Raw genomic sequence first — 13,526 nt, 5'->3', positions numbered from 1 at the left:
AAACATATGGATGTTACCTATGCGTTCCAGGTTTTTTCACCTCTTCTGCTGTCCACCACCAGGTCTCTGGAAACTCACTTCGCAACTTGATAGAATTTTCATCAAATATATCCATTTCTTCATTGGTACTTGCTATTAAATACAAATAAAATATTTATTTATTTATAGCACAGAGTTCAATTAATTTTAGTTCATATAAATTGGGTGTCAGAGACAGACAATAATCAGCAGAGGACAGGTCCAGGCACAGAGTCAGGGCAGGCAGCAATCCAGCAAAGGTCAGGTTAAAGCACAGCGTCAAAACCAGGCAAAACAGGAATGATCACAGCAGAAACGCACCGTATACCAGGAAGAAGTAGCTGAGGCAAAGAGAGGAGGGAAACTCCTAGTTTTAAAGTGAAGGTGTCTGACGTCAGAGTAGGCGCACCCAAAGTGTAGGCGTGTCAAACTGGAACTGAAGAGAGAAGTGTATGCTAGCCTCTGCCTCCATGCTTGATGTTCCAGGTACCTGACAGGAGGATGGGATGTGAGGGGATGGGTATTTTGTGTGTGTGTGGGGGGGAGGAGTTATGTTAGGGGGTAATAATTTTTTCTATTATCCAGTGGTTGGTCCTATGTTTAGGACTAGTTTGTATTGTTCTTTATTGTTTTGATGGGCCGAAACTGCCTTTCTGTACCGCTTTTTGCAATAAAAATGTATTGTTACAAAAAATACATGGAAAGAGGAACACCATAATAAGGATGGGAAAGAGACCACACAAACAAAACAAGGTTATTCAGATGATAAATCATTCTCCTGCTCTAAAACAGCATACCTGGGCATCCAAACATCTCTGTAAACAACAAGCAGACAACAAGCACAGACAGCCACCTTACTATTTATGTTTCATTAGGCATGTTCAAATATTGCTCCCCATTGCCAGCAGGGAGTTGATTGATTATCTATTATAATAATTTCTATACTGCCATCCTAGCCAAAAAAAAAAACTTTTAAAGAAATATGCAAGGTATAAAATAACACATTATCATCCATAGAGCAACACAGTTTAAACTAAATGAGCAAATGACACAAGTATTGCAACCAAAGCTGGTCAGTTTTCAGCCACCCAGTATTTATTTATTTATTTATTTATTTGATACTTGTATCCCACATTATCTGAATACAATTATTCAGATCTATGTGGCTTATGTAAGCCACCTTGAGCTACTATTGAAAAAGGTGTGAGCAAAAATCCAAATAAATAAATAAATTAAATAAACAATACAAGTTAATGTATAATACAAGTTATGAAAACTGTAAGAGTTAAAGGAACATTCTTGAAAAAGTAGCCGCAAGGAGAAAGATCTTGGCTATAACCTATTTCAGCTTGAACTATTCAGTATGATCTATCCACGTAGCCTGTCTGCCTATCCTATCACCAGCCAAAGAATCCCAAAACTGCAACAGGTGCAAGGTTAATACTATGAATGAATAAACGTTTGGATTCAATCAAGCTTTGGAGCTTTCATCCACTAAAATATAGAGATATGTGGGGGTTGATACTCAAAGGGATTTAACCGGCCAGAAATGGCTCCTGGCTGGTTAAATCGCCTATTCGGAGCTAACCAATCATTTTCAGCGGCACTTAACCAATTAGTGGTGCTAAAAATCTCCAGTTAGTGCCTATCTCAAAACCGGCTATTTTGGGGGCATTCCGGGGCAGAGTCAGCACTTGGCTGATTGGGTAACTGCATAAATAGGACCACCTAAAAGTCGGTCCTATCTTTATGTGGAGCCCCATAGATTATTAAGTGCTGAATATTATACTTAACTGGCTATGCTTTAGCCGTGTCTGCAAACCCAGATATTCAATGCCAAAGCTCAGACGTGGCCAGGCAGTGAATTTGCAGTTATTATCAGTGGCGTACCAAGGGGGGGGGTGGTGGGGGCGGTCCGGCCCGGGTGCACGCCGCTGGGGGGTGCCGCGGCGTGCGCCTGCTCCTCCGAGTTCGCTAAACTTTGTTCGTTCGCTGCAGCTCCCTCTGCCCCGGAACAGGTTACTTCCTGTTCCGGGGCAGAGGGAGCTGCAGCGAACGAAGTTTAGCGAATTCGGAGGAGCAGGCGCGTGCCATGGCACCCCCCCTCCATCGGCGTGCACCTGGGGGGGGTATAATTTTGCCGGAGGGGGGGAGGTGTAATCTAGCGGGGGGGGGGGGGGGGCGTTGTACCCAGGGGGGGGTGCATCGGCGCTCCGCCCCGGGTGCCATCCAGGCCAGGAACGCCACTGGGTATTATGCCAGTTAGCAAAACGCTGAGTGCCGTTGGCTAATATTGGACCCCCATGATTTTTCTTTTGTAATTTTTGATTGAAGGGAAGAGAGTCAGGGGTGTAATGTGAAGTATATCAGGTGACATAGGAGGAGATGAGATCAAGAGGTGGACGGGTAAACATATGTAACACCAGTGTTATTGTTCAGTAAATCTAAAATTTAATTAATTAAATTTTAGTGCTACACATAGACTCTACTTTACTTCTTGCCAATCCTGAAGTTTGTTTCTGCAGTTTCTTGCGCACATCTGCGATACGTTCACAGCAGTCCTTAAACGCTTCTTTGCATTTGCTCGTCCCACGAACTTTTGTTAGCCTCTTGGCACAAGGAAACCTCATTGGGTTCAGCTTCATACCATCGTAACAACATTTGCGTTCTTGCGCAGTCTTATATTTCACAGCTGTTAGAGTAGAGTGCAATGATTAGCAAAGAGCTTCAGGAACTAGGATAATTCAAACCCATGGACCCAATTCACTAGGCCTTAACTCGTGTCCTGTGTCTATGTATTAAGATCATGAAAATAGTTCGGGTAACTTTAGAAATGTAGAATCAGATCTGAGATTGGGGGAGAAGTGGAGCAGAAATTTTCTCACCATGCTTCTCCGCTGCTGTTTTTGTTTGCTTTGCCTTCATGTCACCATTTGTGAATATCAAACATATAAACGGCAAGTGACCGTACTCACTGGCAAATGCGCAGTACAGACTTCCCTCTCTGTCCCGCCCTCGTGTCAAGACATCATGACGTCAGAGGGCGGAACAGAGAGGGAAACAGAGTCGAATTGTCGGACGACAACGCTGCCGCCTGGAAAGGAACATTGCGCAAAACAACCTCCACCCTCCCCCCATCCCCGCCGCCACTCCCGCCCCCCTCCGTATCGGGCCCCCTGCACTGACCTGACAGCACCTCTCACCTCCGTGTGGAAGTGCTGCAGGCAGCAGCAGAGCGATCTGCTGCTGCCTGTAGCACTTTCACATGGAGGTGAGAGGCGCTGTCAGGTCAGTGCAGGGGGGCCTGGCACAGAGGAGGGAGGGAGCGGCGGCGATGAGGGCAGCTGGACATGGGGGGAGGGCAGGGTATAGAGGAAGGTTGCTGGACATGGGGGGAGGGGGGAGGCCAAGGGAAAGAGGAGGGTCGCTGGATATGGGAGGGAGGATCGGTGGACGGGGTGAGGCCAGGGAAGAGAGGAGGGATGCAATACTCGCCCGTTTTTACGGGCTTAATGGCTAGTACCAACATAATTTAACATGATTGAAAGAATCTTTAGGTCCACTTACAGTATCTTAGAGTTTATATGGCATCCTTAAGTATGACTCTACATTCATTTTAAATGACTTAGGAAATACCAGCAATGTTTGTCATGTCATTTTGTGGATCCATAGGGAAAAAAACCTTGAAACATTTTTTCCCCATATTGTTAATAGTGTACACCAGTGGTTCCCAAACCTGGTCCTGGAGGCACCCCAGCTAGTCAGGTTTTCAGCAGTGGAGACAATGCATGCAAATCTCTCAAATGAATATTCATTGTAGATATCCTGAAAACTTGACTGGCTGGGGTGCCTCCAGGACCAAGTTTGGGAACCACTGGTGTACACTATTGAGACATAGGGTTAAATTCAGTAAATGGCGCCCAAATTTGGGTGCTGAAAAAAATTAGTGCTAAGCGCTAATCTATAAACAGTGCACCAAGTTGGGTGCCATTTATAGAGCCAGGATCCTTGCCCAATTTTGGGCATGAGGATTTACACCAACTGAAACCGTATTCTATAACACTGTGTTCAAATTGCAAGAATGCCCAAACCTGCCCATACCCTTCCCATGACCATGCCCCCTTTTTGGATCCTCACTTAAAAATGTATGCACGCATCTTTATAGAATATTGTCTAGGAATATGCATGTGTAAATGCAAATTATTGCCAGTTATTGCCAATAATCGATTGTTAGCAGTCAATCTTTGGCGCTAGTTAGTTTGTTAATCAATTAAATTGTGCATGCAAATTGGGCACACACCCAAATTTATACATGCAATTTTGAGTGCCATTTATAGAATTTGGGGATGGGGCAATTCTATACGGAGGCACCTAAATGCACGACAGAGGGGCATGCTTAGTGCCAATTCTATAATGTCATTAAGGCATATGTAACCCAATAGCACAAAGCTACTTTGGTGCGCCAACACTTGGGCACAACAGCTTACACCAGGTCAACAGCAGGCATAAGCTGGGGCACCTTAGTGCGCTTTGCAATCCATACATCTGATACTATTCTATAAGGTGTCCGCGTTGCTAGGTGGAACTCCCATGACACACTCACACCCACACTCCACCCACCAGTACAGTCCATCTGCTTTTATGCGTCACGCAATTAGTGCACCAATTGTATAGAATAGTGCCAGCGCCTAGCATATACATACCTAATCGCCATTAAGGCACCAATCCTGTGTATATACAGTATGCTTGTATTCTCTATACCTTGGTACGCAATTGGCGCCTAAGTTTAGTTATAGAAATGCCCCTATAGGGCTAGATTCTATATACGGTGCCTTAAAAATCTCCACTGAAAAAAATACGCCTAGACGTATTCTATAAAGTACGCCTACATTTAGGCATACTTTATAGAATGAGCCTAAATTTTCACATGGATTATAGAATACGCCGAGTACCCAGCTGCGTGACTAAATTTAGTTGAAGGCAGTTACGCAAGTAAAACTTGGTGTAAATCTTAATACCTAAATTAGGTGCAAACTGGGTGTATTTTATAACAATGTGCATAGATTTGAGAAATGCCCATGACCCGCCTATTCCATGCCCCCTTTTCAACTATGCGACTTAGAATTTATGCACATCATGTTGCAGAATACACTTAGACATTTCTGCTCGTAAATTCTAATTAATGCCAATTAGTGTCAATAATTGCTTGTTACGTGGCAATTATCAGCACTGATTGGCTTGTTAACTAAGCTGCATGCATAAATCCAGAATATGACCGGATTTGTGCACGCAACTTAAGTTGCACTATATAGAATCTGGGGGATAGTGCATACTATTAACACTATTAATGGCACTATACCCAAAATAAAAATATTTAAAAACTCCACAAAGCTTAAAAACAAAATCCCACAAATGACATGGGAACTAATTAAAACATAAATGGTGGCCTGAACACAGTGCCGTATCGAGGGCTAATGGCACCCGGGGCGGGTCACCGCTGCACCCCCCCCCCCCAGGTGCAGCACGGCGCGACCCCCCCTCCCTCTGCGGCGCATCCCCCCGGAGCGCAACCCCCCTGGACCGCATTCCCCCCCCCCCACAGACCGCATTCTTACCTGCGGGAGGGCCGATCCGCCCCGAGTGCACGTCACTCGGAGCTGTGTCGGCCCCGCTGGTTCCCTGCTCTCTCTGCCCCGGAACAGGAAATAACCTGTTCCGGGGCAGAGAGAGCAGGGAACCAGCAGGGTCGGCACCCCCCGAGCGCGTGCACCCGGGGCGGACCACCCCCTCCTGCCCCCCCTTCCTACCCCACTGCCTGAACACCCGCATCCTTAAATAGAGAGCATTAAGGGGAGAAGTTATCAAAATGGGTTATCGTTAACACGTGCTATTTTACTTTTAACCCTAGGTACTAGTAACTAGGTCTTACTATAGAAAATGGGACTTCTGCTAAAATAACATGAGTTAGAGGTAAAATAACCTATCTTAATGATGGCCCACATTGATAACTTCCCCCCTTAATGTAAAGAGTTTCAATCCCTGGTAACTGGAGCTGATATTGTGATGTCATAATGCCTCATTCTACCAAAGTGGTTTACATTTATTATATGCAAGTACTATCTTTGCCCCTAGTGGACTCACAATCTAAGTTTTTGTACCTGGGGCAATGGAGGATTGAGGGCCCCTTTTACAAAGGGGCGGTAAGCCCAACACAGGCTTACTGCACGCTAAAAAGAAAGTACCACCCGGCTACCACAGTAGCCTGGTGGTAGTTTCCACCCCCAGTGCACCATCATATCCGGTGCTACAAAAATATACCACTGGGTTAGCGTTAGAGCCCTTACCGCCATCTCAATGGGTGGCGTAAGGGATCCCCCGAAATGGCTGTGCGGCAAGTGCTTTACTTGTTGCATGGCCATTTCCTCAAAAAAAGAAAGACTGTGGTACAATGGGGCCTTGGTGTACGTCAAAAACATGCCAACGCCAGCGCAGGTCCCCTTTTGCCGCTGCTTGGTAAAAGGGGCCCTAGTTGGAGTTATGGCAAGCTACAAATGTCTTCAACTGGCAGAGCTTGGGGATCCCCACCAGCTAAGGGATTTAATTTTTAAATTTAGCATAGGGAGGAGGGAAGAGGACCTGGGGTGGGGTGGAGAGGAAATGCATCATATCCACCCATTGTATATATTGTCTCACCCAAAATTTGCTGTCTGGCTATGCCTTCGGTGTAAAGGCAAAAAACCCCTAACTATTTAAGGTTTTCACCTTAATGGGTAGCACATTTTACCACACATAACTTTACTGTGCACTGATTTGCATAATTTTGCTATTCACCTTCTTTGCATAACATTTGCATTGATGTTTGGTAAATGCTAATTAACAGTGTTTTTAACATGCATTAACTTGACTTTGCTTATTAACACTCTTGCAAATATCACCACACAGAGGATATCCAGACCTTTTTGTATTAAACCTGTCATCACCAACATATTACACGTTTAACATTAATTGCCTCGTACGTGCAGAGCTCGTGAGAAATATAAGGACATACCGATGCTTGATGCTTCCTGTTGGATATCCGCTGATCGCTTTGACCTTCCAGAAGAGCTTTCTTGACAAACATAGGCTAGAGAAGCAGATCAAGATAACTTGTTCAGTTACAAGTTTGTGAGCACCTTTTTTCTCTTTAGAGAAATTTTGAAGAACATTAATATTATGAACAATAAGAAACAGTAACAGAAATAATAGCTAGCTAGGGACACAAATGATTTTTCTACTGTTTATAAGAAACTATGGAGCTGATGTAATAAATGTTACCACTGGTGAATGGGATCTATGCCACATTGTGTTGGTGCTAAAATTCAAGCACTATGGGCCCAATGCTATATATGACGCCCCTAAAATGAACGTGCATTAGGCAATCACAGGTGTAGTTCATGCGACTAAATCTACGTACATCCATTTATGCCAATGAAAAGCTGGCATAAATCCCTGTGTGTAGATTTATACTCACTGGCCCAAATTTTATAACAACATTTGTAGATTTTGGAATGCCAATTTCCACGCCCCTAACCACGTCCCTTCTTGCCTACACACATTAGAATTTACACATAGTGCATTACAGAATACAGTTAGCAATGCACATGCGTAAATTCTAATTTTTGCCAATTAGTGCTCGTTATTGCTTGTTAAGAGCTGTTAACAGTGCTTAACAGCTTGTTAAAACAATTAATTATGTGCAGAGTTATGGAATTCACCTAGATTTACGTGAAGAACTGCACTTAACTCTAGGTGCACTATATAGAATCCTGGGGGTATATGAGAATTGGATATAAAACAGATTCTGTTGTTATTGGGTGTTGTTCTAAATAGCACTGGAGAATATTTGCTGGGTCCTTCAATATTCTAGGAATACCAAGGTAAGGAAAACACAGGAGGGGAACTAAAGAAAGCCATTTTCACAGGTAAAATACAGTTTTTTTTTCTACAGAAAAGTTTATTAATTTAATTATTGTCTACTCTGTACATATGCAACTACACACACATTAAGGTTATCGTAGAAGTCTTGTGTTACCCTTGCACGTGTATTTACTCCCTAATTCTATAAAAGCCACCAAATATTGCATGCACAAATTCAGGCATGCACCTAATTTGTGTGCACAATTTAATTGACTAATGAGCTAATTAGTACCAATAATTGGCTTTTTAATAAGTACGGAAATGGAAGGGTCATGGATGGAACGGGGGCATTCCTAGCATTTATGTATGTTGTTCTAGAATAGGGGGGGAAGTGCCCATTTTAGGGGGCCCTTTTACAAAGGCACAAGATGGCCTCTGTGCATACAGCACATGCCAAATCGCACTACTGCCCAGCTAGTGCATGAGCCGGGCAGTAATTCCAAATTTGGCGCACGCCGAATACGTTTTTTATTTTCTACTGCAGGCCGCTTACCCCATGGTAAACAGCATTTGGCACATGCTTCATGCTTACCACGCGGGTAGCATGTGAGACCTTACCACTAGGTCAATGGGTGGCAGTAAGTTCTCAGGACGAAAATGGACACATGCTGGTTTCAATTTGACTGAACATCCATTTTCCAGCCCCTTAAAAAAAGGGCCCTTTTCCCTAGATGCGGTAAAAAATGGCCCAGTGTGCACCCAAAAATATGCGCTCACACTACCACAGGCCACTTTTTACTGGGCTTAGTAAAAGGACCCCCTAGGTGCTTACATTTGCTCCACATTTCAGTTGGTGCAAATGACCACTCCTAAAGTTAGGTGAGACCCCCAGGCATAAGCTCTATTCTACAAACCATGCTTAACTTTAAGCATGGCTTATAGAATATTTATTTATTTATTTGCTCCATTTGTATCCCACATTTTCCCACCTCTTTGCAGGCTCAATGTGGCTTACATTATGCTGCAATGGCGATCGCCATTAACGCAATGAGAAGTACAGAGTATTATTACAACTAAGGTACATAAAATATCAAGTAAATTAGAAGTAAATAAATAAATAATTCATATCAGGTATATGAGATCAAGGATAAGAAATAATGTTCAATAACATCACTTTTTTTTGGCACCATAACTAGAATTCACCAAACATATAAAGAGGAATCCAATAAAATTTATATGGAAATATGATGTTTGATTTTAACAAAATATTTCTATAAAGCAAGGAAAAGACCTCAAAACGCCCGACCGCTTACTTTCAGTTTTCGGCGGCTTTAACTGGGGGCATGGTGTTCATCACTGGTCATAAAAACCTTGCTTGGAAAGAATTATTTTAACTTTTAATTTATTTCCAAATTTATTTCCAAATATATTTTAGCAATTTTGCTCTTTTTTACAAAAAAGATTTTTTAAAAATATATTGACAATATCAATGCTAACTTCAAAATTTATTTAGTTCATAAAAACCTTCACTGATTCTCATGAAGTGCTATAAAGCAGCTTTACAAAGATAAAGTAAAGTTGAGCACTTATCTGTTGCTTGACTTTACTTTATCTCTGTAAAAGGGCAACAGATAAGTGCTCGACTTTACTTTATCTTTGTAAAGCTGCTTTATAGCACTTCATGAGAATCAGTGAAGGTTTTTATGAACTAAATAAATTTTGAAGTTAGCATTGATATTGTCAATATGTTAAAACAAACCTTTTTGTAAAAAAGAGCAAAATTGCTAAAATATATTTGGAAATAAATTTGGAAATAAATTAAAAGTTAAAATAATTCTTTCCAAGCAAGGTTTTTATGACCAGTGATGAACACCACGCCCCCAGTTAAAGCCGCCGAAAACTGAAAGTAAGCGGTCGGGCGTTTTGAGGTCTTTTCCTTGCTTTTTAGAAATATTTTGTAAAAATCAAACATCATATTTCCATATAAATGTTATTGGATTCCTCTTTATATGTTTGGTGACCTTGTATCTTGGAGTCCTGTATGGTGATCCTCCTACTATTGTTTACATAACTAGAATTCAGCAACTACTGATTTTACTATTTACCTGTGTAAATGCTGCAGGACATAGATTCAAAGGGGGCATGTTATTGTTATTGTTTTGTCTGTCCCAAAAAAATGTACAGGTATTCCTGATTTTGCATGGGAATACATGTACACTTTTAAACATTTTCCGTTGGCTTTTGCACCTTCTCCAAATCATGCATAACTGTCAGGTACCTGCTCAATTTGAACAATGCTTAAGGGGGGTAATTGAGAATGGAATTGTACTTAACACTCTTGTATTTACAATGACCTTTAAAATTTTGACTTTAGTGTAAAGGGTAATGGGATTTCATATACTGCCTTTCAGTGGTACAATCAAAGTGGTTTACATTTATTATACTCAAGTACTTTCTCTGTCCCTAGTGGACTCACAACCTAAGGTGTCCTTTTACCAAGCTGCGGGAGCCAGGGCCGTTTTTTCCGGAACCAGTAAAAAAAAAATTGGCCACACAGTCAGATAACTCTAACCGTGTAGCCATGCAATGAGGAACCCTAACCCCCATCCACTGAGGTGGCGATAAGGGCTCCCACGCTAACACGGTGGTAACCAGGCAGTGTGCGGCACTGCCCAATTACCATCGGGTTATCGCCGCACAAGCCATTTCTGGAGGTTTTCTTTCCCCCCCCAGAAATGGTACGTGCTCAGGGCGGGACTACTTCCGGTGGCCGTATTGGTGGTAGTCCCGGAAGAGTGAGCGGTAAGCCCGTGTTGGGTTTACCACCACCTTGAAAAAGGGCCCCTAAGTTTTGTACCTGGGCAATGAAGGGTTGGGTGACTTATCCAGTATCAAAAGCAGCTGCAGTGGGAACCCAGTTCCCCAGGTTCTCAGTCCACTCACTAACCATTAGGCTACTCCTCTACTTTAGGCTCCTTAATTGGTTACTGTTAGATGTGTAGTTTTCTTAAATGTATGTTACAAAAATCAGCTCTTGCATGTGTAAATGCTGTTATTTGTATGAGGAAGCTACTGAATGATGCCGCTCATTTTTATTTATATTTTTAGAAAATGTTCTCTTGTTGCATGTTTAGAACAATACTTGTGTATTTGTTGCAGATCTATATTGTATTTTACAAAAGGTTCCATGTGCAGAGAGAGACTTTTGTAAAATAGCCAGAGAATTGTGACCATCCTGTCTTGGACATCCCTTTTAGAGCAAGACGTCCTATACAGAACCAGGCTTCAAATGTAGTTTTACCCATATATTTCTGTGTGCATTGCAAGGAGGAGATTATGTCCAGGAAGTTCACTTCATGGTTTATTGCATGCTTCATCTTAATCAGGTGCAGGGACTTTTGTGCAGGACAGCAAATGCAAAATTGCCTGTGTTATTACTTTGATTATTGCAGCAAACCCCATAGGGTACAAGTTACCCTTGGGCAGTTTATCTACCTTAGAGAATTTAGGAATGCTAGGCTCTCATTCATATGCATGAAGAGAAAGTGCTGGAAGTGTCTCAAAATATTAAATAAAAGTTGAGCATGGTTGGGGACCAGGGCAAATTTGTATGGGCAGCTTTAAAAATGAGTTTTCAAAGATAGCCTATTAGTTAGAGCCTTACCACATACAAATGTCAACCTGAATAGTTTTTGGTGGAATTCTTATTTTTCCTTTTCATTAAAATCTCTTTTCTTAACTAATTTTGTGCTATGCCTAAACTATTTTATACCCTGGCCATCTGACTGCCTCTTTTTGGAAATATTTTAATGCATTTTATAGAATGGTGTATTTTCAAAGCACAGACTTACAAAGTTACATAGAGGGGCATAATCGAACGAAAACGTCTATCTCCATGGGCGTTTATCTCCGAGAACGGGTCTGTGAAGGGGCGGACCGAACCATATTTTCGAAAAAAAATAGACGTCCATGTTTTATTCGACAATTTGTGAGCTGGGTGTTTTTGTTTTTCAGCGATAATGGAAAATGAAAGCGCCCAGCTCAAAAACGAATAAATCCAAGGCATTTGTTCGTGGGAGGGGCCAGGATTCATAGTGCACTGGTCCCCCTACATGCCGGGACACCAACCGGGCACCCTAGGGGGCACTTTTACAAAAACAAACAAAAAAAAAAGGTAAAACAGCTCCCAGGTGCATAGCACCCTTCCCTTGTGTGTTGAGCCCCCCAAATCCCCCTCAAAACCCACTGCCCACAAGTCTACACCATTACTATAGCCCTAAGGGGTGAAGGGGGGCACCTACATGTGGGTACAGTGGGTTTGGGGGGGTTGGACGACTAAGCATTAAGCAGCACAATTGTAACAGGTAGGGGGGGATGGGCCTGGGTCCATCTGCCTGAAGTCCACTGCACCCCCTAACAACTGCTCCAGGGACCTGCATACTGCTTCCAGGGAGGTGGGTATGACATTTGAGGGTGACAATAAAAAGTTGTGAAACATCATTTTTTGTGGTGGGAGGGGGTTAGTGACCACTGGGGGAGTCAGGGGAGGTCATCCCCGATTCCCTTTGGGGGTAATCTGGTCATTTAGGGCACTTTTTGGGGCCTTATTCGTGAAAAAACAGGGTCCAGGAAAAGTGCCCTAAATTCTAGCTACAAACGCATACTTTTTTTCCATTATCGGCGAAAGGCGCCCATCTCTGTTCGGGTGATAACCATGCCCCAGTCCCGCCTTCACCACGCCTCCGACATGCCCCCATCAACTTTGTACGCTTCCGCGATGGAGTGCAGTTGAAAACGTCCAAGTTCGGCTTTCGATTATACCGCGTTATTCGTTTTTGTGAGAGAAACGTCCATCTCCCGATTTAGGTCGGAACTTGGGCGTTTTTCTCGTTCGATTATAAGCAGGATAGTAACCTATGGAACTTTGTAAGTCTAAGGGCCTGATGCACAAAGCTTACCATGCTATTAATGTTTGCTTTAGACTGGTAGTGGTCAGTCTAAAGCAAACATTATTTAGCCAGGAATGCACAAAGTGGTTTTCAGTGGCTCTAATGTGTGCTGATAGCAGCTACCGAAAACCCTATGCAAATGCATTACAAGGAGCTCATTAGTATTAAAATGAGCATTCCAAATAATGCACAGTTTCGTGCACGGACCACCAACCTATAACGTGCAAAACTTTATAGCAGGTCTGGACCTGTCGTTATGGACAGCAGTCTGCTTGCACTGTATAACAGTGCAAGCAGATTGGCCCCCATAAAGTAAGCGCTCAAAGACATGGACCTCTCAACCCCTCTGAAACCTTTTGGTATCCCTGGTGGCCCAATGGATCCCCCTGCATCTCCCCATGCCTCACGACTCCCAGCACAAAAAGACCTGGTGGTCCAGTGGACCCTGATCCTACCCGTACCCCCTCCCAGACCCCCCATGCCTCATGACTCCCCTGCAAAATAATCCTGGTAGTCCAATGGACCCCAACACCCTGATCCCCCTCACCCCTCCCAATCCCCCAAACAAGAATTGCCCTGGTGGTCTAGTGATCCCTTCCCCTCCTCCCACCTTCCCCCTTGTCCATACCTTGAAAATGATGGAGACAGGAGGGCAGGAACAAC

General features: G+C 43.1%; 1 protein-coding gene across 1 annotated transcript in view; it reads right to left on the bottom strand.

Moving 5' to 3' along the window:
• LOC115468593 (complement C4-A-like) overlaps positions 1-13,526 on the bottom strand; it is a 154,373-nt gene that overhangs the window by 89,355 nt on the left and 51,492 nt on the right. Inside the window, 3 exon segments of the mRNA XM_030200408.1 lie at positions 18-132; positions 2,513-2,710; positions 7,067-7,141. Coding sequence (XP_030056268.1) covers positions 18-132; positions 2,513-2,710; positions 7,067-7,141 — 388 coding nt within the window.

This window comes from Microcaecilia unicolor, chromosome 4 (genome assembly GCF_901765095.1).
Source record: "Microcaecilia unicolor chromosome 4, aMicUni1.1, whole genome shotgun sequence".
Classification (NCBI taxonomy): Eukaryota; Metazoa; Chordata; class Amphibia; order Gymnophiona; family Siphonopidae; genus Microcaecilia; species Microcaecilia unicolor.
Note: the sequence above shows the minus strand (reverse complement) of the source record. Positions and strands in the feature narration are given on the sequence as shown.